At 50.2% G+C, this 27,362-nt stretch overlaps 2 protein-coding genes across 7 annotated transcripts in view; one reads left to right on the top strand and one right to left on the bottom strand.

The window, feature by feature from the left end:
• Positions 1-999: 999 nt before the first annotated feature.
• Positions 1,000-24,170, top strand: LOC139239444 (breast cancer metastasis-suppressor 1 homolog). Of its 2 annotated transcripts, none has more exons than XM_070868188.1 (12): positions 1,000-1,558; positions 6,851-7,005; positions 8,425-8,515; positions 9,010-9,137; positions 11,185-11,264; positions 12,344-12,440; positions 14,820-14,912; positions 16,638-16,702; positions 18,041-18,080; positions 19,204-19,269; positions 20,428-20,554; positions 23,380-24,170. In XM_070868188.1, exons 2-12 carry the CDS (start codon positions 6,855-6,857, stop codon positions 23,495-23,497), a joined length of 1,056 nt encoding a protein of 351 aa, XP_070724289.1. In that variant the 5' UTR covers positions 1,000-1,558; positions 6,851-6,854; the 3' UTR covers positions 23,498-24,170. The 2 variants fall into 2 exon arrangements, with proteins under 2 accessions (XP_070724289.1, XP_070724290.1); XM_070868189.1 differs by lacking the exon at positions 1,000-1,558 and adding an exon at positions 3,891-4,412.
• A 1,557-nt stretch (positions 24,171-25,727) lies between these two features.
• Positions 25,728-27,362, bottom strand: part of ltbp3 (latent transforming growth factor beta binding protein 3) — a 268,396-nt gene continuing 266,761 nt past the window's right edge. For all 5 annotated transcript variants that reach the window (XM_070868186.1, XM_070868185.1, XM_070868183.1 and 2 more), the window contains one exon: positions 25,728-27,226. In XM_070868186.1, coding sequence (XP_070724287.1) covers positions 27,078-27,226 — 149 coding nt within the window. In that variant the 3' untranslated portion in view covers positions 25,728-27,077. The remainder of the gene's footprint in view (positions 27,227-27,362) is intronic.

Below are 27,362 nucleotides of genomic sequence, written 5' to 3'. Positions count from 1 at the left end.
TTGGTGGCAAAACCAGGAAGGCAGAATATTATCTGAATGGTGTCAGATTAGGAAAAGGGGAGCTGCAACGAGACCTGGGTGTCATGGTACATCAGTCATTGAAAGTTGGCATGCAGATACAGCAGGCGGTGAAGAAAGCAAATGGCATGTTGGCCTTCATAGCTAGGGGATTTGAGTACAGGAGCAAGGAGGTCTTACAGGGCCTTGGTGAGACCACACCTGGAATATTGTGCGCAGTTTTGGTCTCCTAATCTGAGCAAGGACGTACTTGCTATTGAGGGAGTGCAGCGAAGGTTCGCCTGACTGATTCCCGGGATGGCAGGACTGACACATGAGGAAAGACTGGATCAACTAGGCTTATATTCACTGGAGTTTAGAAGAATGAGAGGGGATCTCATAGAAACATATAAAATTCTGACGGGACTGGACAGGTTAGATGCAGGAAGAATGTTCCCGAAGTCCAGAACCAGGAGTCACAGTCTAAGGATAAGGGGTAAGCCATTTAGGACGGAGCTGAGGAGAAACTTCTTCACTCAGAGAGTGGTGAACCTGTGGAATTCTCCACCTCAGAAAGTTGTTGAGGCCAGTTCATTGGATATATTCAAAAGGGAGTTAGATGTAGCGCTTATGGCTAAAGGGATCAGGGGGTATGGAGAGAAAGCAGGAATGGGGTACTGAAGTTGCATGATCAGCCCTGATCATATTGAATGGCCTACTCCTGCACCTAGTTTCTATGAATATTAGCAATCCTCCAATAGCATAGCTGCTTCCAGTAGCAGTCCTCCAATAGCAGCCCTCCCAGCTGCAGGTGGCAGCACCTCCTCACACAGACTGGGGGGGGGGGGTTCCATCCTGCCCCCTCCTCCACACTCCTCGCCCAGCGCCCGCAGTCCCCGCCCCTTCGCCCTCCGATTGGCCCGCCGGCCGTTGTCCCGCCTACCTGCGGCGGCTCCGATTGGCCGAGCGCGCGAGCTGTCAATCAGCGCTCTTCCTTCCTCCTCCTCCTCCTCCTCCTCCTCCGCGAACCTGAAAGTTGCTGTGGGATAGCTCTACTCCCGATCAAAAGCAATTTAAAAAAAAAAGAAAGATTTTGAACTTAAAAACTTCCCGAAATAAGAAGCAAAAAAAAAAGTAACTGCAATTGTTAGCCCTGACCCCCCCCCCAAAAAAAAACAACAACTTTTGAAGCAGCAGCGGCGGCAACACACAGCCTGCCCCTGAGACCGCCACTGGGCGACTGGCGGACGGCCGCGCTCGAGCCCCGGCTGCAGCCGCCGCCTGGAACCTTCCAGAGCCCGCTGACCGTTACTCTTAAAGCGAGGACGCCCCGGCTGCAGCCGCCGCTTGGAACCTTCCAGAGCCCGCTGACCGTTACTCTTAAAGCGAGGATGTCCCGGCCGTTCGACATTTAAATAAAAACACTTCAAAAGTCAAATATATATATATCCTTAAACCTTCAAACACACACCCCCCACTCCCCCGGCGTCCGAATTAATCTTCATCCTTTCCCCTCGCCTATAAACTGGATCCTTTCAGCAGCCTGGCGCGCATCGGAGCGGTGAGTGTCTCCCTTTATTGTTTCTTTTTTAAAACCATCATTTTTATAAAGTTTTGTTTCAAATATAATCTCTCCCTTTCCTTCCCCTCCAATATCTGGCCTCTAGGCGCATTCACTTCTTTACCTCACTTCACAAGTTTCACTTTCTTCAAACCCCCACAGGGGGCTTTTTCTTTTTAACCCCAAATCTCAAAATTATTTTTAATTTGTTTTTGGTAAAAACATTTCTCCCCCCGCCCCCCCCCCCCCCATCCCTTTGGGATTGGTGTGATTTTTTTTTAAGATGTCTAAAACTTTTAACTCATTGGCATCAACTCTTGTTTCATTTTCTTCTGTTTTTCTAAATTTACTTTTAATTTTTTTAAGGTTTACATTTTCATTTGATGTTTCTTTTTTAAACTTTCGTTTTTCCCTTAAGAGTTTATTATTTTAAATCCGGACCTTTTAATTTGTTTTTAAGATTGACATTTTCTTTATGACAGACATTTCCTTTTAAAATTTGCCTTTTTTAAGATAAACATTTTCATGTTGACATATTTCCTTTTTTAAATTTTAGTTTTTCCCTTAAAAGTTGATCATTTTAAATCTGGACTTTATTTTAATTTGTTTTTAAGATAAACATTTTCATTTTGACATATTTTCTTTTTTAAATTTTAGTTTTTCCCTTAAAAGTTGATCATTTTAAATCTGGACTTTATTTTAATTTGTTTTTAAGATAAACATTTTCATTTTGACATATTTCCTTTTTTAAATTTTAGTTGTCCCATAAAAGTTGATTATTTTAAATCTGGGCATTATTTTAATTTGTTTTTAAGATAAACATTTTCATTTTGACATATTTTCTTTTTAAAATTTTCGTTTTTCCCTTAAAAGTTGATTATTTTAAATCCGGACGTTACTTCAATTCTAACTTTTTTAAAAAAGTGGTTTTAATTTTAAAGAGCGTTCATTTTGTCTTTGAAGAAAAGTTCAAACATTACTTTCTTAACATTAATTTAAAATACTTTTGTCACCTTTAAAACTTGACATTTTTAATTTCCTGCCAATTATTTTTTAAAAAGTCTTGAATATTTGATTTTTTAATTCCATTTCATCTGAAATTTAGATGTACAATGGTTATATTTAACATTAAAATATAATTAGAAAGAAAGACTTGTATTTAGATAGTGCCTCGATACGTCCCAAAGCGCTTCACAGCCAATGAAGTACTTTTGAAGTGTAGTTAGTGTTGCAGTGTGGGAAACATGTTTGAAAATTAAAATTTACTTAATTTTCCAGTTAAAACTTTTTTTCACAAACAGAACCATAGAAACTTACAGCACGGAAGGAGGCCATTTCAGCCCATCGTGTCCGCGCCGGACGACCAAGAGCTACCCAGCCTAATCCCACTTTCCCGCTCTCGGTCCGTAGCCCTGTCGGTTACAAGCGCACATCCCAAGTACTGTTTAAATGTGGTGAGGGTTTCTGCCTCTACCACCCTTTCAGGCAGTGAGTTCCGCCCCAGACCCCCACCATCCTCTGGGTGAAAACATTTCTCCTCAAATCCCCTCAAAACCTCCCCCCAATTACTTTAAATCCAAGCCCCCTGGTTGTTGATTCCTCTGCTAAGGGAAATAGAGCCTTCCTATGCACTTTATCTCGGCCCCTCATCATTTTATACACCTCAATAAGGTCTCCCCTCAGCCTCCTCTGTTCCAAAGAAAACAACCCCAGCCTATCCAATCTTTCCTCGCAGCTAAAATTCTCCAGCCCCGGCAACATCCTAGTAAATCCTCTCTGCACCCTCTCCAGTGCAATCACATCTTTCCTGTAATGTGGTGACCAGAACTGCATGCAGTATTCCAGCTGTAGCCTAACTAGTGTTTGATACAGTTTAAGCATAACCTCCCTGCTCTTGTATTCTATGCCTCGGCCAATAAAGGCAAGTATCCCGTAGGCCTTCTTAACCACCTTATCTACCTGTTTAAAATTGTTTAATTTTAAATACAATTCTGTTTTTAAAAAAAAAATTTAATTTCAATTCCAATTCGATTCTAAATTGAACTCGAGAAAAAAAATCATTTTCACTTTCACGTTAAATTTGTTTTGATTCTAAACCTATTTCAATTTTTAAAACCAAATGATGGGACAGCTTGAACATCCCTTATCCAGAACTCCCTTATCCGAAACCACCCCTCGTCCAGAACTATTCCCGGCCACCGAAAAGGCGCATGCGCAGAACTCTGACACGAACAAATTAAAGTTCTTCCTCGCTGCCGACTCCTGCAATCGCTGGCCTGACCCCGCGATCTACCCCCCCCCCCATCCCCCCCCATGATCTCTCTGCTGCACTCCCAGCCCCAAGCCAGCCAGCCCAATACCTTCTTGCTCAGTACCTGTACCATCCAATTTAACGTGACCACCCCTCGTTCGGAAAAATCCCTTATCCAGAACAAGCCAGGTCCCAAGGGTTCCGGATAAGGGAGCTTCAACCTGTTTAATTTCTGGCAAACATTACTTTAAATAAGGTTCTGAGCTGAAGCAATATCGAGGTTGTGAGCAGGATTTCCAGTGTTCTGACATAAGAACATAAGAAATAGGAGCAGGAGTTGCCATTTGGCCCCTCGAGCCTGCACTGCCATTCAAAAAGCTCATGGCTAATCTGATCTTGGCCACAACTCTACTTGCCTGCCGACTCCCCATAACCCTTGACTCCCTTATCGTTCAAAAATCCAACCTTAGGAGAGGGATTTGTGATCAGAAAGAGGGAGACAGATCATTAAAAAACAGTGGAGTTTCTGTGTAAGACTTCGAGATTAATAAATATTCGTAAACAGAAATCAGAGCAGCTTCATCCAACTGAACAAGTTGACAGGTCTGAAGTAGTACAGTTCTGAATTCTATCCTTCCAAATATCTGTCAGCGCGACACAGTACGTGTCTGGTGGGTACGGGTCTGTCACTGTATAACACGGGTACTGTACTGTGGGTACAGGTCTGTCATGAACACTGGGGCACAGTCCTGTGGGTACAGGTCTGTCACTGTATAACACTGGGGTACAGTACTGGTGTGTACAGGTCTGTCACTGTATAACACTGGGGTACAGTACTGGTGTGTACAGGTCTGTCACTGTATAACACTGGGGTACAGCACTGATGGGTACAGGTCTGTCACTGTATAACACTGGGGTACAGTACTAGTGGGTACAGGTCTGTCACTATAACACTGGGGTACAGTACTGGTGGGTACAGGTCTGTCACTGTATAACACGGGGCTACAGTACTGGTGGATACAGTTCTGTCACTGTATAACACTGGGGTACAGTACTGGTGGGTACATTCATTCATAGGCAGTCCCTCGGATCGAGGAAGACTTGCTTCCATTCTTAAAATGAGTCCTTAGGTTACTGAACAGTCCAATACGAGAACCACAGTCCCTGTCACAGGTGGGACAGATAGTCGTTGAGGGAAAGGGTGGGTGGGACTGGTTTGCCGCACGCTCCTTCCGCTGCCTGCGCTTGATTTCTGCACGATCTCGGCGACGAGACTCTAGGTGCTCAGCGACCTCCCTGATGCACTTCCTCCACTTAGGGCGGTCTTTGGCCAGGGACTCCCAGGTGTCAGTGGGGATGTTGCACTTTATCAGGGAGGCTTTGATAGTGTCCTTGTAACGTTTCCTCTGCCCACCTTTGGCTTGTTTGCCGTGAAGGAGTTCCGAGTAGAGCGCTTGCTTTGGGAGTCTTGTGTCTGGCATGCGAACAATATGCCAGGTCCAGCAGAGCTGATCAAGTGTATTCAGTGCTTCACTGCTGGGGATGTTGGCCTGGTCGAGGACGCTAATGTTGGTGCGTCTGTCCTCCCAGGGGTTTTGTAGGATCTTGCGGAGACATCGTTGGTGGTATTTCTCCAGCGACTTGAGGTGTCTGAGCCATACAGGAGGGCGGGTATTACTACAGCCCTGTAGACCATGAGCTTGGTGGCAGATTTGAGGGCCTCGTTTTCAAACACTCTTTTCCTTAGGCGGCCGAAGGCTGCACTGGCACACTGGAGGCGGTGTTGAATCTCTTCGTCAATGTCTGCTCTTGTTGATCAGAGGCTCCCGAGGTATGGGAAATGGTCCACGTTGTCCAGGGCCGTGCCGTGGATCTTGATGACTTGGGGGCAGTGCTGTGCGGCGAGGACAGGCTGGTGGAGGACCTTTGTCTTATGGATGTTTAGCATAAGGACTATGCCTTCGTACGCCTCAGTAAATACGTCGACTATGTCCCGGAGTTCAGCCTCTGTATATGCGCAGACGCAGGCGTCGTCCGCAGAGGTAGGGGTGGTCTTTGATCTGGCCTGGAGACGACGAAGGTTGAAAAGGTTCCCACTGGTTCTGTAGTTTAGTTCCACTCCAGCGGGGAGCTTGTTGACTGAGGTGGAGCATGGCAGCGAGGAAGATTGAGAACATTGTTGGGGTGATGACGCAGCCCTGTTTGACCCCGGTCCGGACGTGGATCCGTTGGTAAGGATCACGGCCTGCATGTTGTCGTGGAGCAGGCGGAGGATGGTGGCAAACTTTTGGGGACATCCGAAATGGAGGAGGATGCTCCATAGACCCTCACGGTCGACAGTGTCAAAGACCTTTGTAAGGTCGAAGCTCTGTCAATGTATAATACCGGGGTACAGTACTGGTGGGTACAGGTCTCACTGTATAACACTGGGGTACAGTACGAGTGGGTACAGGTCTGTCACTGTATAACACTGCGGTACAGTACTGGTGGGTACAGGTCTGTCACTGTATAATACTGGGGTACAGTACGGGTGGGTACAGGTCTGTCACTGTATAACACTGGGGTACAGTACTGGTGGGTACAGATCTGTCACTGTAACACTGGGGTACAGTACTGGTGGGTACAGGTCTGTCACTGTGTAACACTGGGATACAGTACTTGTGGGTACAGGTCTGTCACGGTATAACACTGGGGTACAGTACTGGTGGGTACAGGCCTGTCACTGTGTAACACTGGGGTACAGTACTGGTGGGTACAGGTCTGTCACTGTATAACACTGGAGTACAGTACTGGTGGGTACAGGTCTGTCACTGTATAACACGGGGGTACAGTACTGGTGGGTACAGGTCTGTCACTGTGTAACACTGGGGTACAGTACTGGTGGGTACAGATCTGTCACTGTAAAACACTGGGGTACAGTACTGGTGGGTACAGGCTGCTGTCCTATATCCTGGGGTACACACGTGTGCAACTTCAATGTCGTGACACAAATGTGCTGATTTTTTTTGTAGCCTTGTGATGAGATTATTCTTGTTTTGAAGGACAATGCCTGGGCAGCAGCCGCTGAGAGACAAAGAAAAGGACGAGGAGAAGGCTGATGAGGAAATGGAGCAGGATTCTCCCGAGAATGAGGAGAGCTCGGATGAGGAGAGTGGCAGTACCTCCGGGTCTGAGGAGGAGGGCGAGGACAGTTCAGGTCAGTGAGGAAGTCTGTGTTTAAATGCAGTTGTACCTTTGTGCGTGACTACGTGTATGCGCGCGTGTTTGAAACACGGAACGAAAGCTATACAGAATCACGAGCTACAGGCAGCAATAAAAGGATTATTACTTGATGTTGTACTAATTCTGCATTCATCTGGGATGTTTAGCTATTCATTTATTAACTGTGGTGAAAGATTTAAATTCCAGGGAACACAAAGTAATAATCAGGCGGTTAAGAGCAAGGAGGGAATTGGGTGGGTAGGAGAGGAAGCTTTTTATTAAAGGATATGGAGTGTCACCAGAGGATATCGAAGCGGACTACGACTGAGGTCAAGAGACACCTGCACGTGCCAGCACCTCCCCTACTGATGGAATGATGTGCCAGCTTCTCTGTCAGTATCACTCTCCTCTCGTAGTCAGAAGATTGTGAGTTTGAGCACCACTCCGGGGCTTGAGGACGCAATCTGGGCTGACACCCCGTGCCGTACTGAGGGAGTGCTGCACTGTCAGAGATGAGACGTTAAGCCAAGACCCCATTTGCTCGATGTTAAAGTTCCCACGGGGCTATTGGAAGAAGAGCGTTTGGGGTAGGGCGGTCTCCCCGGTATCCTGGGACCAGCATTTTCTTCTCAGCCATCACCACTAGATAGAGACTAACTGGTCATTTATCTCACTGCTGTCTGATGGATGTTGCTGGCGCAGGATGTCTGCGTACAAAACAGTCAGTGCACTTCTGTCATTCATTGTACAGAGTTTAGAAGAACGAGAGATGATCTGATCGAAACATACAAGATTCTGAGGGGGATTGACAGGGTAGATGCTGAGAGGTTGTTTCCCCGGCTGGAGAGTCTGGAACTAGGGGGCACAGTCTCAGGATATGGGGTCGGCCATTTAAGATCGAGATGAGGAGGAATTTCTTCACTCAGAGGGTTGTGAATTTTTGGAATTCTTTGCCCCAGAGGGCTGTGGCTGCTGTCTCTGAATATATTCAAGGCTGAGATCGATAGATTGTTGGGGTCTTGGGGAATCAAGGGATATGAGGATCGGGCAGGAAAGTGGAGTTGAGGTCGATGATCAGCCTGATCTTATTGAACAGCGGAGCAGGCTGGAGGGGCCGAATGGTCTACTCCTGCTCCTATTTGTTATGTTATATGACCCTGTTGAGAGATTGAGAAGCTGGATAAACACACGAGGGGGAAAGGAATAGAAGGATAAGGTGATGGGGTGAGACGAAGAAGGGTGGGAGGAAGTCGTGTGGGACATAAGCACCGCACGGAGCAGTTGGGCCGCACGCCTGTTTCTGTGCTGTGTAAACACTCTGTCGTTTCTACAAGGTGATAAAACAGGCGAGTGCAGGTCTTTTATTCTGAGTCAGTCACAATCGATCTGATCTTGGGCACGTTCCATTTTGCAGAGATGGACGACGAGGACTGTGAGCGACGCCGCACCGAGTGCCTCGACGAGATGTCGGACCTGGAGAAGCAGTTCATGGATCTGAAAGAGCAGTACGCCGATTACTTTCTTTTGAATGTACCTCTTCCTGGTTTCCTCCTCCACCTCCCCAACCCCAAAGACGCTGCTTCCTGCCGAGCACAGGCTCCACGACGCTCTCTGGCTCATCGCCCAAGGGACCCGTTCTTGACGTGCGAGGCTAGGGTGTCGCGCGCACACACCTAGGAGTCGCCGGATCGCGTTTCCCCCTTTTAAGACTGGGTGAGGACAAGGTTAGACTGGGTGGTGCTGCTGTCCACAGTTGAATAGCTGGTCAGCCAGCACTAACCATCTCGGCTCACACGCGATGAGTGGCCACTGGGCTGAGCTACTGGAGGGCGGAATCCACGCCCCTGGCGAAAGTCACCGTCTTTAGGAAAGCAGGGCGAAAACCAGCTAAGAGATGCGTGCTGCAGTTTGAAAAGTTGCTCGGTTTAAAAAGTTGGGCGGAGGATTTACTCGCGAGACAGTAAAATGGAGGGTAAAATCGGCGGTTTCTCTTTTGCAGACTGTACAAAGAGAGACTAAGCCAGGTTGAAGCCAAACTCGACGAGGTGATCGCAGGGAAAGCAACCGAGTACTTGGAGCCCCTGGCTGTCCTGCAGAAGAACATGAAAATTAGAACTGAGGTAGCAGGTAATGGTAGCATCAATGGGTTATTCTGACACCCCCAAACTGGAGCTGAGGGGGTGGGGTGTTCTGTGTGTCGGTGGGGAGGGTAATTTTAGGCCCACTTTCAGTTTTTTACAAGGTGGTTACAGAGGGGGAAAGAAATTTCAGGAATGTGCTGCATGGAGCCACCTAGTGGCCAGAGCTTGTAACTGCACCGTGACAGTTGACATAGCAAAATTGAATGGTAAATGTTGACAAAGTAAAGTAGTGGTAAATGCAGTCACACAAGTGTGACCAGAAATCGTGACAGAAGGAAGTGTGTGCCCCTAAAATATAGATATGATTAAAAGTTCACCTCCTGACTCTCCCCAAAGCCTTTCCACCATCTACAAGGCACAAGTCAGAAATGTGATGGAACACTCTCCACTTGCCTGGATGAGTGCAGCTCCAACAACACTCCAGCTTGACACCATCCAGGACAAAGCAGCCCGCTTGATTAGTGCCCTGTCCACCACCTTAAACATTCACTCCCTCCCCCACCAATACATTGTGGCTGCAGTGTGCACTGTCTACAAGATGCACTGCAGCAACTCGCCAAGGCTTCTTCGGCAGCACCTCCCAAGCCCGCGACCTCTACCGCCTAGAAGGACAAGGGCAACAGGCGTAGGGGAACACCATCACCTCCACGTTCCCCTCCGAGTCACACACCATCCCGACTTGGAAATATATCGGCCGTTCCTTCATCGTCGCTGGGTCATAATCCTGGAACTCCCTCCCTAACAGCACTGTGGGAGCACCTTCACTACACGGGACTGCAACGGTTCCAGAATGCGGCTCACCACCACCTTCTCAAGGGGCAATTGGAGATGGGCAATAAATGTTGGCCTTGCCAGCGAAGCCCACATCTCGAGAATGAAGTTTGTGTTCAGGAAAGCCACAAGAAAATAAGAGTGTACATACATCACCCAGGTTGTGCAACTGATTCCTATAAACCCCAGCAAGAGTTGGCACTTTCATGAGGAAAGGGGAAATGTAAAACCGAGCCCACTATCCAGCCTAATATGTGTAATCTGAATGCCATAAAGGGTGGTACTAGTGTCCCACTGTGATTCCCACTGTCCCCGAATCCTGCCTTGCCTTTGGTTGGGCCCCGTCACCACAGCTCCTTTAAAGTGGAGATCACAGTGTGGGCCGGGCAGCGTGCATCATGTGGTGGAGAAGTTAATTGCAGGCAGAATGCTGCTATTCATCCATCATAGGCAGTCCCACGAAACGAGGATGACTTGCTTCCACGCCAAAAAAGGATGAGTTCACAGGTGTTTTAATGGAGGACCTAATATTCCGGATCCTGAACTACATGTTGAAGGGTGGAAGATGTCTGTGCGTGGATTTTTTTAACGTGTGGTGGCCGTTGCACACCAGCCACCACACGGGCTTGACAGAGCTAGGTCTTGGTCTTGGTCCAGTGGCAAGGGTTAACCAAGACGACACGAGACCAGCTCTGCTGCACAGACTTAGTGCGCACACATATCGCAGTGTGGGCTGGGCCCGTGCTGTCCCTGGGCCCCGAACTCACGCCTCTCCTGGGCCCCGATCACGTCCCTCTCCATGATCTCTTGCCGCTCTGACCTCGCCGCTCCTGCTGTACGTGCTGGAGCAAGAGAGCAACGGCAGTGAAGAAGGTGGTCACCAAGATCCAGGTCGGTGATTGCAGCGTGGGCAGGTACAGTGCCAATCACCGACCTGGACCTTGATGACGCTACTCTGCCACTCTTCATTGCCGTCGCCCTCCCGCACCAGCTCGCGCTGCTCCCTGCCGTAGTACGCCTCCACGCTGCTCCCAGGGCCTCCGCCACACTCCTTTTATGACTCCGACCTGCTGCTGGTGTTCTCAAGCAGGGAGGGCAGTTCAGGCGATACTGTGCGATACGTCAGCAAGACTTGGCAGCGAGCTACGGGGCTGGCTGTGTCGAAGACTGGCTCGGGGTGGGGGGGCGGGGGGGGGGATTGTGTGGGATGAACATGCTACACGTTAGTGAGACTAATCGTGTCCCAATTCTGCGTCCGACAGGCGTATATAAAAATCTGTGCTTGGAGGTGATCCGAAACCGCTACGAGTGTGAGCTGCAGGGAGCTCGGCAACATCTGGAGGTAAGGGCAGCAGTGGGAGTGGGACAACACCTCCCTCCCCCCACCCCCCACGTCCCCTTCTATTTCATTGTCTGCCTTGCATCGTTTAAGGTCAGATCAGCCGTGATCTTACTGAATGGCCGAGCAGGCTCGAGGGGCCATAGGGCCGCCTCCTGCTCCTGTTTCTTACGTGTTGATTTGTCAATCGCACCAAACGGAAACCCCAAACACAGCAGAGAACTGCAAAGCACTGCGGATGCTGGAAATCTGAAATCGAAACTGAAAATGCTGGAAATGCCCAGCGGGTCTCTGAGAGAAACAGGGTAAATGTCTCGGGTCAGCGACCTCTCGTCCGAATGGGAGCGGGGTGAGGGCTGCTGACTGAACGTGGAACATGGGGAAGGACTGGCTCAGAAAATATTCAGCAGTCCACCTGATCCCGCAAGCGAATACCCATCACTTTTTTTGGGGGGTCGGCGGCCCATTGAAATGTCCGCGCGTGCGCGGTTTTTCCATTTGAATGGCGCCGAGCGGCCTGCGGGAACTGTCGGACGACTGCACAGCCACACAGCTTAATGGGAACACCGCCATCAATCACCCGTTCCTCCCTGATAAAGTGCAACATCCCCACTGACACCTGGGAATCCCTGGCCAAAGACCAGTCTGCCCTAAGTGGAGGAAGTGCATCCGGGAGGGCGCTGAGCACCTCGAGTCTCATTGCCGAGAGCATGCAGAGACCAAGCGCAGGCAGCGGAAGGAGTGTGCGGCAAACCTGTCCCACCCACCCCTTCCCTCAACGACTATCTGTTCCACCTGTGACAGGGACTGTGGCTCTTGTATTGGACTGTTCAGCCACCTAAGGACTCATTTTTAGAGCGGAAGCAAGTCTTCCTGGATTCCGAGAGACTGCCTATGATGATGATGATCCTCGGTACCCGCTCACTTCTCCGCATGACCTGGACGGATTGCACGCACTCCACGTAACGTACCGCGCTGCCCTGCCGATAATTGGAGCCGTGTTTAAAGTTCGTCTGAGGCCGCAAATTATTGCTTCCTAAAGGGCTGAATCCTCTCTTTTTCTATTTCGACGGTGGGTTCAGAGCGAGAAGCTGTTGCTGTTCGATAACATGCGGAACGAGCTGTTGGAGCGAATTCAGCGACTGGAGGAGGACAAGCAGAGTGTAGACATCACTTCCGGTCAGTATTCCCGCTGCCTGTTTCCCATCCTGCACGCATTTCCCCATCTCGTATCCTGAAGGCCTTGGCAGTTGCCAGGGTTACGGGTTCCCAGGGTACTTCGCCCCAAGTGGCTATTCTTCAGTTGTTACCTCCAGACTTGACTATGCCAACGCACTCCTGGTTGGCCCCCCCCACACTCTACCCGACGTAAACGAGAGGTGATCCAAAACTCGGCTGCTCCCGTGTCCTAACTCGCACCAAGTCCCGCTCACCCATCACCCCCTGTGCTCGCTGACCTACATTGGCTCCCGGTTAAGCAACGCCTCGATTTCAAAATTCTCCTCATTTTCAAATCCCTCCATGGGCCTCGCCCCTCCCTATCTCTGAAATCTCCTCCAGCCTCACAAACCCCCGCGATGTCTGCGCTCCTCTAATTCTGCCCTCCTGAGCATCCCTGATTATAATCGCTCCACCATCGGTGGCCGTGCCTTCTGTTGCCTGGGCCCCAAGCTCTGGAACTCCCTCCCTAAACCTCTCCGTCCCTAAACCTCTTTCTCCTTCAAGATACTCCTTAAAACCTACCTCTTTGACCAAGCTTTTGGTCACCTGCGCTAACATAGAAACATAGAACATAGGTGCAGGAGTAGGCCATTCGGCCCTTCAAGCTTGCACCACCATTCAATAAGATCATGGCTGATCATGCAACTTCAGTACCCCATTCCTGTTTTCTCTCCATATCCCTTGATCCCTTTAGCCGTAAGGGCCACATCTAACTCTCTTTTGAATATATCTAACGAACTGGCCTCAACAACTTTCTGTGGTAGAGAATTCCACAGGTTCACAACTCTCTGAGTGAAAATGTTTCTCCTCATCTCGGTCCTAAATGGCTTCCCCCTTATCCTAATTTCTAATTATGCGGCTCGGTGTCAAATTTTTATCGCATAACATTCCTGTGAAGCGCCTCAGAACATTTCACTACGTTAAAGTTATTGTTGTTGAGTGTCAGCGGGGTATTGAATTGTAGGGGGTGGGTATCACAGCTGAGCATTATCCTGTGTCCACACACGCGCACTGTCGAGCGTTGGACACTGGAGTGTAACGAGGGTCGCTGGTGGCTCTTATCTCTGCCTAATCCAGAGGCAATGAAGCTAACTGTAACTCCCCATCTTCTGACTTGGTTCGTGCCCTGGTCTGTATTAGCGTACCTTCAAAATGTCGGCTTGAAGGGGGGGTTGACTGCAACGGCGGATGAAGGCCAATATTGTGTGGTGGTACAGGCCAGACCAGTCTAGACAAGCAGCAGGTACAGAGAGAGGTCGGGCTCGCGGATACTTGTACTGGTCTCTGCACACCAGAGCTCACTGAGTGCTGGGCTGTATCGCCAGAGCAGGAGAGTGTAGTGCTGCAGGCAGCCTGCACCTCGAATACTGCGTCCTGTTCTGGGCTCCAAGGCAAGTGCTGGGAGTGGAGCAGGGAAGGGCCCTGAGGCTGATCCCTCGGGACAGAGTTCTGGGAAAGGTTCGAAAAATAGGGACACCAGCCTTGAAAGAGGTGAATTGGAGCTAAGCTTGTGCAAGTGATGAAAATACTATTGAAAAGGGTCGCTATTTCAGGTTAAACCACAACTAAGGAGACGGGTACAAATATCTTGACGCAATGATACTGGGGACGGTACAGGAGTGGAGTGAGAAACTCTGGAGCCATTCAAGGGGCACCTGGAGTATTGTGTGCAGCTTTGGTCTCCTTAGCTAAGGAAGGATATACTTGCCATAGAGGAAGTGCAGCGAAGGTTCACCAGACTGATTCCTGGGATGGCAGGACTGTCGTATGAGGAGAGATTGGGTCGACTAGGCCTGTATTCACTAGAGTTTAGAAGAATGAGAGGGGATCTCATTGAAACGTAGAAAACTCTGACTGGGTTGGACAGACTGGATGTGGGGAGGATGTTTCCCCGGGCTGGGAAGTCTAGAACAAGGGGTCACAGTCTCAAGATATGGGGTAGGAAATTTAGGAGCGAGATGAGGAGAAATGTCTTCACTCAGAGGGTGGTGAACCTGCGGAATTCTCCACCACAGAAGGCTGTGGAGGCCAAGTCACTGAATATATTTAAGTGGGAGATAGATTTCTAGACACAAGACATCAAGGAGTATGGGGGAAAAGCGGGAATATGGTGTTGAGATAGAGGATCAGCCATGATCATATTGAATGGTGGTGCAGACTCGAAGGGCCTGCTCCTGCTATTTTCTATGTTTCTGTGGGATGGGGACGGGGTGCTGTAGGTTTCTACAGCAGGTCGAGTGGAATGGGCCCAATGGCCTCCTCCGTCAGCACTTATCCTACGGACACGGAGCTGCCTCGGGTAATGGCGCGCAGTTTAACCTTTTTCTTTTTTGTCAGAATGGTGGAATGAAGAGGCCCGAGGGAAACGGAGCAAGAAGAAGTGCGACACCTTTAAACCGGAGAAGAAGAAGAAGGCGGCGACTGTATCTGATATCCTTCCGCACCGCCTGTGCTCCCCATTTGCCGGTTGTTTGCTTACAGCACTGCGATTGGTAGGGGGTCATTTTCTGACCCGGAGCCTGGCTAAACATGGTTGGAGAATTTGTATTGGCCCCCTATTGCGATGTGAAACTCTCTACCTCAGCGAGTGGTTGAAGCAAACAGCATAGATGCCTTTAAAGGGAAACTGGATAAACACATGAGGGAGAAAGGAATAGAAGGATATGTGGATGGGGTGAGATGGAATGAAGAGGGGTGGGAGGAGGCCCGTGTGGAACATAAACATCGACACGGATCTGTTGGGCCGAATGACCTGTTTCTGTGCTGTAAATTTGTGTAATGTCAAGATTTATATAGCGCCTTTCACGACCACCGGACGTCTTAAAGCGCTTTACAGCCAATGAAGTAATTTTTGGAGTGTGGTCACTGTTGTAATGTGGGAAACGCGGCAGCCAATTTGCGCACAGCAAGCTCCCACAAACAGCAATGTGATAATGACCGGATAATCTGTTTTAGTGATGTTGATTGAGGGATAAATATTGGCCCCAGGACACCGGGGAGAACTTCCCTGCTCTTCTTCGAAATAGTGCCAACACAGTGACTGCACTTCAAAAAGTACTTCATTGGCTGCAAAGTGCTTTGGGACGTCCTGAGACAGGATAAAAATGAGAGTCTTTTAATGCTGACTGTAACAAGAGGCCTCCATCAGTTATGTGATGTTGGAGCTCTCTCTAGTGGCAGCAATAGTTAGTGCAGTGGAGTTAGAAACTTCCATTTTTCAAATATTTAAACGGTGGTGTTTTGTACCTCCGAGATCGGAGATATTCCAGCAGAATGGCAGGTAAAGCTAGCAGACCAATCGCCTCTCGCTCTCCCACAATTCCCGGGGGTCAATGGCCGTCTGGGATGTGCTCCTGCGACGTATATTCCAGCTGACACCTCTGGATTACTGCTTGTTCCCCGATCCCTCTGCCCCAGTATCAAGGGGCAGCCTCCTCACTAAACTGCTTTGAGTCTCTCGCTAAACTGCTTGCCCATCATTACCTTTCTCTCCTTCCAAAACTAGTTGAACAGTTTTTTCACCGCTCCACTGTTAGTGGGGTATTGCTGTGCACAAAATGGCTGCCATGTTAACATAAGAAATAGGAGCAGATGTAGGCCATACGGCCCCTCGAGCCTGCCCCACCATTCAATAAGATCATGGCTGATCCGATCATGGACTCAGCTCCACTTCCCCGCCCACTCCCCATAACCCCTTATCCCCTTATCGTTCAAGAAACTGTCTATTTCTGTCTTAAATTTATTCAATGTCCCAGCTTCCACAGCTCTCTGAGTCAGCGAATTCCACAGATTTTCAGCCCTCTGAGAAGAAATTTCTCCTCATCTCAGTTTTAAATGGGTGGCCCCTTATTCTAAGATCATGCCCCCTAGTTCTAGTCTCCCCCATCAGTGGAAACATCCCCTGCATAATAAGCGACGTTGTACTTCTGAGTCATTCATTGTATGTGAAGAGCGTTGAGGTGTTTCTGAGATGCAAAGTTGCCGTATAATTGCGCCTTTTAACTGGTGTTACTCGAGGGGAGAACATGCCCCTTTTAACTGCACAGATATTCCCCTCTTTTCAGGGCATGGTGTGGGACGGAAGGGGAATTCTTAAACGGCCTAGGCAGAAAAGGGTTAATATTCTCTGGTCTTCATTCCTTAACGCCAGTGCACGTCCGTACATTGTTTACATGCTGCGAGATATCGATATCTTGGAGGACTGGGCTGCAATCAAAAAGGTAAAATCTGCTTTAGTCCACCCTACCTCCAGCCTCAGCTGCCCACGATCTCTTTGCTCCTTTGTTACTTGCTCCCTATTGTCCGTTCTTGTTCCCAGTTCCCCATCTCGTTTCTCACGCTCCCCTATCCCCGGACCCTCTCCATTATTTTACATTCTCCCAGTTATCCCCACTGGCTTTGTTAACCTGCACTTTCCTAGTTCATCCACGATTCTGGTTCCCCACGCTTTCCCTGGTCCTCGCACTCTCTCCCAATCCTCCCTTTCTCACGCTCGTTCCCCACTCCTCCTCCATCCCTGTGGTCTCCCAGTTCCTTACAGTCCCCACTTTGGCTGCGCACCCCGGATCCTCTAACACTCATGAACCCGCACTTTCCTAGTTCATCCACATGTTTCTGGTTCCATCCCTGTGATCTCCCAATTCCTTACAGTCCCCACTTTGGCTGCGCTCTTCGGATCCTCACACTCTCCTGATTCTCTGTGCTCTCCTCAATCCTCAAGCTGTCTGTTCCATTCCAGGTCCTGCCTAGTTCTGTGTGTTTTACGTGTTGAGTGGACAGAGTCGGGCTCTTCACTTGGTTCGGGGGGGGGGTGGTGTCTAGCTGAGAGGAAGGGTCGCTACGAGTGGGTGAGGTGGGTTTTACCAGCCCGTGCCACTGATGGAGAGCCTCGCTGGCTGCAGTGCTTGTCGGAAATCCGGTTGAGCCCAGCCTGCGATTTTCCACATAAATCCCCAGCCGCTTCTGCAGAGTCACAAAATATGTGTATTCTTGCCTTGTGTTGGTGTGCGGAGCTGGGGGTCTGTCTGTTTGATGCCTGGGGCGGGACTGCAGGAAGGGGCTCCAGTCCCGGTGCAATCTCTGATGAGCAGTTCCCCCAGAGGTGCTTTTCCCACAGGCGTTTGGTTTCCCTCCGTTCTACTGGACATTGTCAGGAGCCAGCTTATAGATTACTGAGCACCCTTGCCCTGAGGGAACAGTCCAAGTGGGCATGGAGCCAGAGTGGTAGGGTTGGAAATTGGGGAACATGTGATTAAATGGGCTGAAGGTGCAATGAAGCAGGAATTGTTATCGCTCATTTTGAGGCCCTTTAAGTTTACTGGGCTCTTTCTGGAAAAGCATTGCCAACACAGAATCCTCTTGCTCCCAGCCAGACAAGCCAAACATACCATGGAGCTGAGATTTGCTGGTACAGTGGAGAAGGGAGATCACATTTCTCGGGCTGGAGGGTGTAGGCGGTATCGGAAGCTAGCGAGGGTGTGTAACCAGTATCCTTGTCAGTGCCGATGAGTAGAATGATGTGGCAGGTACCTGATGAATCACGATTCTTTTTCTTGCAGGCGAAAGCAGTGGTCACCCAGCAAAAAAGAAAATCCGATGGTAAGGCTTCAGGGGGCCTCAGGTGTATTGTGTCCCTCGCAGAGCCCAGAGAGAGCACAATATCGGGGACCATGTATCGGGGACCATATATCAGAGCCCAGAGTGCAGTATTAGGGACAGTGTATCAGGGACCGTGTATCAGCGCCCAGAGTGCAGTATTAGGGACCGTGTATCAGGGCCCAGAGTGCAGTATTAGGGACAGTGTATCAGAGCCCAGAGTGCAGTATTAGGGACAGTGTATCAGAGCCCAGAGTGCAGTATTAGGGACAGTGTATCAGAGCCCAGAGTGCAGTATTGGGGACTGTGTATCAGAGCCCAGAGTGCAGTATTAGGGACTGTGTATCAGAGCCCAGAGTGCAGTATTAGGGACAGTATATCAGGGACCGTGTATCAGCGCCCAGAGTGCAGTATTAGGGACCGTGTATCAGGGCCCAGAGTGCAGTATTGGGGACCATGTGTCGAACCGTATATCGGGGACCGTGTATCATAGTGCAGTATTAGGGACCGTGTATCAGGGCCCAGAGTGCAGTATTAGGGACTGTATCAGAGCCCAGAGTGCAGTATTAGGGACTGTGTATCAGAGCCCAGAGTGCAGTATTAGGGACTGTGTATCAGAGCCCAGAGTGCAGTATTAGGGACTGTGTATCAGAGCACAGAGTGCAGTATTAGGGACAGTATATCAGGGACCGTGTATCAGAGCCCAGAGTGCAGTATTGGGGACCATGTGTCAGGGACCGTATATCGGGGATCGTGTATCATAGTGCATTATTAGGGACCGTGTATCAGGGCCCAGAGTGCAGTATTAGGGACCATGTCTCAGGGACCGTGTATCAGAGCCTAGAGTGCAGAATCGGAGACCGTGTATCGGAGCCCAGAGTGCAGTATTGGGGACCGTTTTTCGGGGACCGTGTATCAGAGCCCAGAGTGCAGTATCGGGGACCGTGTATCGGGGCTCGGAGTGCAGTATCAGGGACCGTGTATCAGAGCCCACAGTGCAGTATCAGGGACCGTGTACTGTGCAAATTGTGGGCTCTGTGTAAGAAAGGTTTGTGTACCCGTACATGTGCAGGCTGTGCTTGGATAAAGTGACTGTAGATAATGCCTCCATTCCTCTGCTCCCCAGGTGCAGGCTCTGAAACGGGCCACGGTAAGAAGGCAAAGGCCTCAGCCCAGCTGTTAAGTGACACCGGTGAGTCGTAGCATTGGGCTTGTCCATATCTACCCAATCTCCGTCTCATTCTCGCTCTCTGTCTCTCCTTCTGCCTCCTTTCTAACGCAGTCTGTTTGCCCCTGCTCCTCACCCTCAATCCCTAGCCTGTTTCTCGCGCTCTCGCTCTCTCTCTCTCTCTCTCTCTCTCTCCCGGTCCCATGCTCCTACATAAGGAGTCTTAGCAATAGACCAAATCCATCAGGCCCTTACCCTTTCTAGTGGATCAACTCCGCACCTCGTTTCCCCCTTTGGTGGGAAACACCCAGTGCAACCCGACTGCCCCCCTCTGACCTGGTTCCATCTCCCACGCCGGCTGTCTCTCTGTCTGAGATTGCCGGTGTTGCGCTGAATTAAGGGCAGCCACCCTGCCGATACCCCCACGGCCCTTCCTCTCCCTTCCCCTCCCCAGTGGCCGATCCTCCGTGTGTGAGCCCAGACGGCGAGTGTCAGGAAATGGTGTAAAGCGGGCGGGCGTCCGAACTCCGCCTGACCTCCGAACCCCAGCACAGGACCCCCTCGCTCCCTCTCACTGTGAAGCACCTCAATGTACTCCGCCTCGAGCTTACGGGAATCTCTGTGACCTGCCGTCAATCTGTAACAAGGAAGGTGTCCGTCACATCTCGGAAACTTTCTGAAGAGCTGCATATCCACTTACTTTTGAAATGTACTGCAGGCAAATGAGCAAAGCCATTTTGCACACAGCAAGATCCCAGAAACGCGGGTGCGCAGTTACTCGGTGTTTTCTCGGTGGTGGTGGTTGAGAGGGGAATATTGGCTCCAGGTCACTGGGAGAATACCCCCCCCCACCTTCCACACATTTCTTCCAATGGTGTCGTGGGGCCTTTAATATTCATCTGAAGGACGGTACCTTCGACCGTGCGGCACTCCCTCAGGACTGCACGTGTGTCACACTGAGCCCCACAACCTCCTAACTCCAAGGGGGCAGAGCTATCCCATTGAGCCAGGCTGGCTGCAGTAGTAACGAATGCATTGATTTTGGCTGTCGTTCATTTTGGTCGGTAGCCAAACTTGACTTCTCTCGGGAAAATTGACGAGATGGATTCGGAGAAAGTGAGGGAAATGGGAGAGGCGGAGAATGGAATGGTGGAGAGTTTAACTTGTCTGTTCCCTCCACAGTTCTGCCCAAACAAGAGAAGCATTTGTACGTGGCCCGATGCGAGGACGGACGCCTCTTCTACGAGGGAGACTGGTACATCAAGGGCCAGAGCATCGTACTGGAAATAAAGGATGAAGCGCCCTCACAGTAAGTACTCTGGTACTCTCTGGTACTCTACCCCACCGTTGGTGCATGTCTGTCTCCCCTCCGCTCCCCCCTCCCCACCCCCACACTGTAAAGGCACTGATTTGATGGGTGCCCCCTGCACTCTCGCCCAATTCTGCATGTGTGAAGCTACATGCGTCAGTAGGCTATTCTTGATGGGGAGAGGGCGCCGAGAGTGATCCTGTCCTCAGCCGACTGATGCACTCATTCGCACACTCTATCGCTCACTCATTGACTAGCAGTCAGGAGCAGGAGCCCTGGCGGATTCCACCCCATCGCTAGTCCAGGGCCCACTGAGAGCAGTTGTAATGTTGGAACTGCCACACCAACTATCAGAAATATATATTATATATTTTTCTTTACAGTGCCTTTTGTCCCTGTGCAGCCTTTCTTGGCTCAGAGGTCGGGGGCTACTTACTGATCTGCACTGGCCCTCCTATATCCTGAGATCTATCTCCGCTACAGTGATGTAGCCACACGTTCTGCCTTCCCCTACTCACTGCCAATCCCTCCCTCCGTCCTCTCGCACGTTGCCGACAATCCTTGGGTCTCCCTCGACATGAATCTGCCTATTCTTCTCAGGCCTTGCATTGAGCACAGGCCCCTGCGCTATAGACGTTTAGTACTTTCCGAGTATTCCCTCACTGCCGCCCTCCCTTCGTAATCTCCAGTCACACGTACCTCCGCAATCTCCCTGTTCTCCTCGTCTTTGCTCCATCAGCCCATCTCAATCTTTGCTCCTTACTCTTTGGCACTCCCTATACCCCTGCTCTTTGCCACCTCCATCCTAAAGACTCCTTCAGTTGCCCCTCCCTCCACTCTGCTTTCCTCTCTTCCCTCTTTCCTGTAAAGTATGTTTTTACACCGCATCAAGTCATTGCCACACAGCGTCACGGAAGGTCACCCATCAAATGCCTCTCGATGTGCATCACGTATAGCACAGCTTGTCAGGGTGTCATGGATGGAGGTAGTGTGTAGTGAACCCCCCCCCGGATGTTTCAGTTTGCTGTGTCTGAAGGCCCCAGGGTCGACAGCCACTCTGCGCTGAGTGAGTTGATCTCTGCGGTGGTTGGGGCACTGCAGTCGGCTGCGAGCCCCCTGGTCCAAGGAGCGGAAACAATCCAGTTCCAGTTCCTGATTGCTATCCAGGAGGAGGCCATTTAGCCCCTTTGAGCCTGTTCAGCCATTCAGTGAGATAATAGCTGATCGGGGCCCAGGAGCGAGGGTTCGGGGCAGCACAGGTCAACCCACACTGCGATCTATTGATAGTAAGAGCATGTGTGCGCATTAGATCTGTGCAGCAGAGCTGGTCTCCAGTCGTCCTGGTTAACCCTTGCCACTGGACCAAGACCTCGCTCTGTCGAGCCCGTGTGGTGGCTGGTGTGCAACGGTCACCCCACGTTAAAACAATCCACGCACAGGCGTCTCCCACCCCCTCAATTGTTCAGGATTTGGAATATTAGGTCCCACATTGAAACACCTGGGAACTCAGCCCTTTTTGGTGCGGAAGCAAGTCATCCTCGATATGAGGGACTGCCTGATACAAAAACAATATACAGCTGATCTGCGACCTAACTCCATCCACCTGCCTGTGTCCCACATCCCTTAATACCTTTGGTTAACAGAAAGCTATAAATCTCCGATTTAAAATTAACAGTTGACTTGGCATCCACTGCTGTTTGTGGAAGAGAGTTCCAAACTTCTACCACCCTTTGTGTGTACAAGTGTTTCCTCATTTCACTCCTGAAAGGCCTAGCTCTAATTTTTCGATTATGCCCCCTTAGTCCTAGACTCCCCAACCAGCAGAAATAGTTTCTCCCGACCTCCCCTATCTATCAGTTCCCCTTAATATCCTGAAAACTGATCGAATCATCCCTTAAATTCCAGGGAATACAACCCTAGAAAGTGCCCGGGTGTGGATGTTGGGTGAGGACAGGATTAGGGGGTTGGCTGTGATGCCCTCCACAGTCTCATAACCCGCTGACACTGTGTGCATTGTGGCCCTGGGGGGGGTGGCTGTTGGTGCTCATGAAGCTGCATCCCTCCACGAGTGGGCATTTGAACTTGAGGCTATCCTGATTAGTGTGAACCAAACCTGATGGAAAGCTTCATCCACTGACCCATCCTTTGGATTGGATTGGTCGGAAGTCCTTCTACCCCATTGGGATGAAGAACATAAGAATTAGGAGCAGGAGTAGGCCCTACAGCCCCTCGAGCCTGCTCCGCCATTTAAAACCATCATGGCTGATCATCGACCTCAACTCCATTTTCCTGCACTATCCCCATATCCCTTGATTTCCCCTAGACTCCAAAAATCTATCGATCTCAGACTTGAATATATTCAGAGACTCAGCATCCACGGCCCTCTGGGGCAGAGAATTCCAAAGATTCACCACCTTCCGAGTGAAGAAATTCCTCCTCATCTCAGTCCTAAATGGCCGACCCCTTATTCTGAGACTGTGACCCCTGGTTCTTAGATTCTCCAGCCCGGGAGAAAACATTTTCATTCATAGGCAGTCCCTCTCATCCCAGGAATCAGTCTGGTGAACCTTCGTTGCACCGCTTGCAAGGCAAGTATATCCCTCCTTCGATAAGGAGACCAGAACAGTACTGCAGGCGCGGTCGCACCAACTTGGGACTGTTGCGGCCACCCCACTCGGTGCTGGCACTCACCACGAACCCAAGCGACGGCGGATTGAGCTCCCCGAGCCTGTTGCGCTGCCCCGGGGCACCTTGTTTCGGCATCTTGTTGACAGACGTGGTTCTTTCTCTTCCTTCTCCACCCCCCCCCCCCACTCCCCCAACAGTGCCACGATTACGGCCATCAGCACAGGAGAGGTCTGGCTCCGCAGGGCAGACGGCAGCAAAACCAAATTGTACGTCAGCCAGCTGCAGAAGGGGAAATACTCCATCCACCAGGTGTGACGTCTTGACACTAAATCGCTGCCAACTCTGCCGCCAAAGGGAAAAGCTCTTTTAATTGCAAAAAAAAAGATATATATATATATTGATTTATATAAAATGTAAAGTACTTTTTGATAAGCCAAGGTTTACACGGAAGATTGGCACTGAGGTAACTTGTGTGACTTCAGTATGGAGCTTGCCACGGTTAAGGACCACGAGCGAATCAAATCCTCACTCGGGGAAACTTTGGGGAAAAATAGCCGGCTTTGGGGAGGCTGGGTGAGTGGAAATTTCCCCCAGTGCCGCCTCCCCCCTCCAGAATTGCTCGCGAGGCCGAGAGAATATCCAAGCACTTTTTTTCTCTCTCTCTTTCCTTTCGGAGACCGACCCTGCACTAAGACTCTTGTCTGCGCGGTGACCTGAACCGCAGGAAAATGAAAGAAACTCTATCCTAGTCGGAGCCCGTATCCAGCCGGTGCTTTATGGATTCCAGTTACACGGCGGAGCTCGACTGCGTATACACCTTTCAATGTACAGCACTTTTATAACAAAAACCTGGGACCGATCCTGAACTGGAGTCCTGAGCACTAAAAACCATGGAGATCGTATGGGAGGGGGGGAAAGTTTATTTCAAATCTTATCGAAGCTTTTAAAAAAAAATAGACATCTATTCAAATAAATATTTGACATTTAAGCTGCTTGTTTCGATTGAAGTTGCCCCTCCTCAAGCCCACAATCTCTTCTGTTGTGTATTCCCAGGCACAATCCGAGCACTCTCCCCACCCATAGTTTAGGGGAGAAAATCTGCTTTCTGATCACCTTCCAGTGATTCCTGCCGCAAAAGTGTGGGTGTGCAGACAGGGGTAGGTGCAGCAGTGATGCCCTTGCTGCCGAAGAGCCCGGACGCGGGCGAGGCGTTCGAGGGCGTCTGCACCCCTGCCATTGTCGGCGCCTTCAGCGGAGGAGGGCAGAACAAGGAAATGGCAGTCTCTTTGGCACAGTGACAGTCAGCACCACGAGGAGGGAACGGCCCACATTCCTCCCTAACTCCCCATTTAAGCCTCCTTGGGCAGAGAGGCACTGAGCAGAAGCTGTGATCATTCTCAGCTGGGATGGGGGGGAAATGAAGGTTCAGGGGGTAATGGTCACTGCCAGGCAGCATTAGCAGCACCCTAGGAGCACGGGAACTGCTCATAGACTCTCTTCGCTCTGTTGATTTACAACAAATTCCAACCACCATTACCTAAAATGGAAGGATTTTGGTCCATTGGGGCTTGTGTAGAGTGGGAGGGAATAGGGAGGGGTTTGGATCCATTGGGATTGTGTACAATGGGAGTGAATGGGAAGGGGTTTGGTCCATTGGGATTGTGTACAGTGGGAGTGAATGGGAAGGGGTTTGGGTCCATTGGGATTGTGTACAATGGGAGTGAATGGGAAGGGGTTTGGTCCATTGGGATTGTGTACAATGGGAGTGAATGGGAAGGGGTTTGGTCCATTGGGATTGTGTACAGTGGGAGTGAATGGGAAGGGGTTTGGGTCCATTGGGATTGTGTACAGTGGGAGTGAATGGGAAGGGGTTGGGCTCATTAGGGCTCGGATAAACGTGGAACAAAATCAATGGAGTTTTCGTACCTGATTATTTGGGTGAGTACCATGACGTTATAGTCTGATCTCTGCTGAAAGTTTTTTTTTGGTTTGCTATCCTCTCCTGAAGGCACGGACTCCTGTTGAGATGGGGTGTGGGAGATGGGGTGTGGGAGATGGGGTGATGGCAACGACTCGCTGCCTTCGCCCCTCCCGGCCCAAAGATGTGCACGTGTATGGGCTGTGATGCTGTCCTGACCAAATAACCACCCAATGCTCACGCTTGAATAGCGACGGGGGTGGGGGTGGGGGTGGGGTTCTGTGGGAGGTGAGGTACTGGAAGGCTTGCCTGTGCAACCAAATAGTAGGAAGAATAGGCGAGGGGGAAAGGTTGCTTTTAAGAATAAAAACGTGTCTATGAGGTTGGCAGGAATCTCAAACCAACCTCTCCGCCAATGCTGTCGGTGTGTCGAAGTAGCTAAAAAAAAACTTACAAAGGGAGTACTTATACTGTGTTTCTCTACTAACCCTGTCAGAGGGGCCGTCTTTCGGATGAGACGTTAAACCGAGGCCCTGTCTGCTCTCTCGGGTGGACGTAAAAGATCCCACGGCCACTATTTCGAAGATGAGCAGGGGAGTTCTCCCCGGTGTCCTGGGGCCAATATTTATCCCTCAATCAACATAACAAAAAAAACAGATGATCTGGGTCATTATCACATTGCTGTGTGTGGGAGCTTGCTGTGCGCAAATTGGCGTTTCCCACATTACAACAGTGACTACACTCCAAACATACTGCATTGGTTGTAAAGCGTTTTGGGACGTCCGGTGGTCGTGAAAGGCGCTTTATTTAACCCCTCTTTCACATTCTGGGTATCACACGAGATAGATGAGTGAGCCCCTTCTCTTGCCACCAGCCTCTCTGGCACCTTTCTTAGTCTCTCCTTAATCGATAGGTGCCCTCGAAACTGTCTTTTTTTTTACAGTGTGTATATAACCCTGGGACCCTCAGTCATTCCTCATTGCTCAGGTGCCTAAACCAGCGTGTGCGTGTGTTGCCGGTACTGTACAGAGTTCCTCGGCAATAAGCTGTGAGCAGCACTCCCACCCACTACTATCCCTGCCGCCCTGCTCTCAGCTTGGTTCCTCTTGACTGCGCTGTGGGCCACACACTGGCTCCAAAGGCAGCACAAACGCCGTTGGCCTCGAATGGGCCGAGAGCAGGATCAGTCCCATACCGCGGGGGGTGGGGAAGAGAGCTGGTAGGTCATGGGTCTGTGTGTGAATGCGACACCCCTCCCTGACAGCTCTCTGCCGACCCGAAGGAAAAATGTGCCTCTGCTCTTATGGATTGAAACATCTTGGTCACTCTCCCCCACTCTCCCGAAATGAATTTCTACCTCGCGAGCCAAAGTTTGACCGCCCCTTCAAGCCGCACGTCAACCGGTAAGTTCATTTCTTTTTTTATTATTAATATCTACATCACAGTCCAGTCCGAAGCGGTGGGCTTCCGTCCCTACCATTCCAATCGCTGTTGGTACACTCAATATGGCAGCCGACCGCAATTCCCACCCCACTCACCCACCCGCCCTCTGCTGCCACCATATTGAAGTTGCCAGAGTCCTCAATTCTATTTTTGGGGTTTTGAATTGCCGAGTGGCTGTACGCTTGAATCTCCTGGAGATTAAAAAAAGGCTCGGGGTGTCGCCGTATTGAGTGTCCAGCAGCTTTGGTTTATCCACAGTGCTCAAAATGGCCGCCATATTGAGTGCGTCAAATCTTTCCCACAAATATTTTTTTTTTTTTACAAAACAAAGCAATCGATATAAAAGACAAAATGGACAAGTAAACTCCGCCAACTGAAATGGATAACAGTAAAATTAGGCGTCTTTCCTCCTCCCCTCTTTTTTTTTCAGAATATTAAATAGGTGTTTCCAAAAGTTAAACAAATATTTTCAACGTTAACGGATGACGAGGACAGTTTTTTTTTTCTTCTGTTCCTTTGCCCGCCTCCTGGGGCCTAGCTCATCTTCCGCCGTATGCAGACGTTGTGGCGCCGGGTGTGCACAAAGCCCTGGTAGCAGATGCAGCGGTACGAGCCCACGGTGTTCATGCAGTGCGCGTTCTTGCACAGGATCCGCTTGCGATGTTCGCGGCACTCGTTGATATCTGTGGGGCCAGAGAGCTGGTGAGCAACAAAATAAGGTGGGGGGTAGGGGGGGGGAGGAAGGAAAGGCCCTGTGCAAAACACTGGGGCGGGGACGAGAAAAGTGCAGCCGGAAAATCGTGGTCCGGGGATTCCGCA

Source organism: Pristiophorus japonicus, chromosome 27, assembly GCF_044704955.1.
Source record: "Pristiophorus japonicus isolate sPriJap1 chromosome 27, sPriJap1.hap1, whole genome shotgun sequence".
Taxonomy (NCBI): Eukaryota; Metazoa; Chordata; class Chondrichthyes; family Pristiophoridae; genus Pristiophorus; species Pristiophorus japonicus.
Note: the sequence above shows the minus strand (reverse complement) of the source record. Positions and strands in the feature narration are given on the sequence as shown.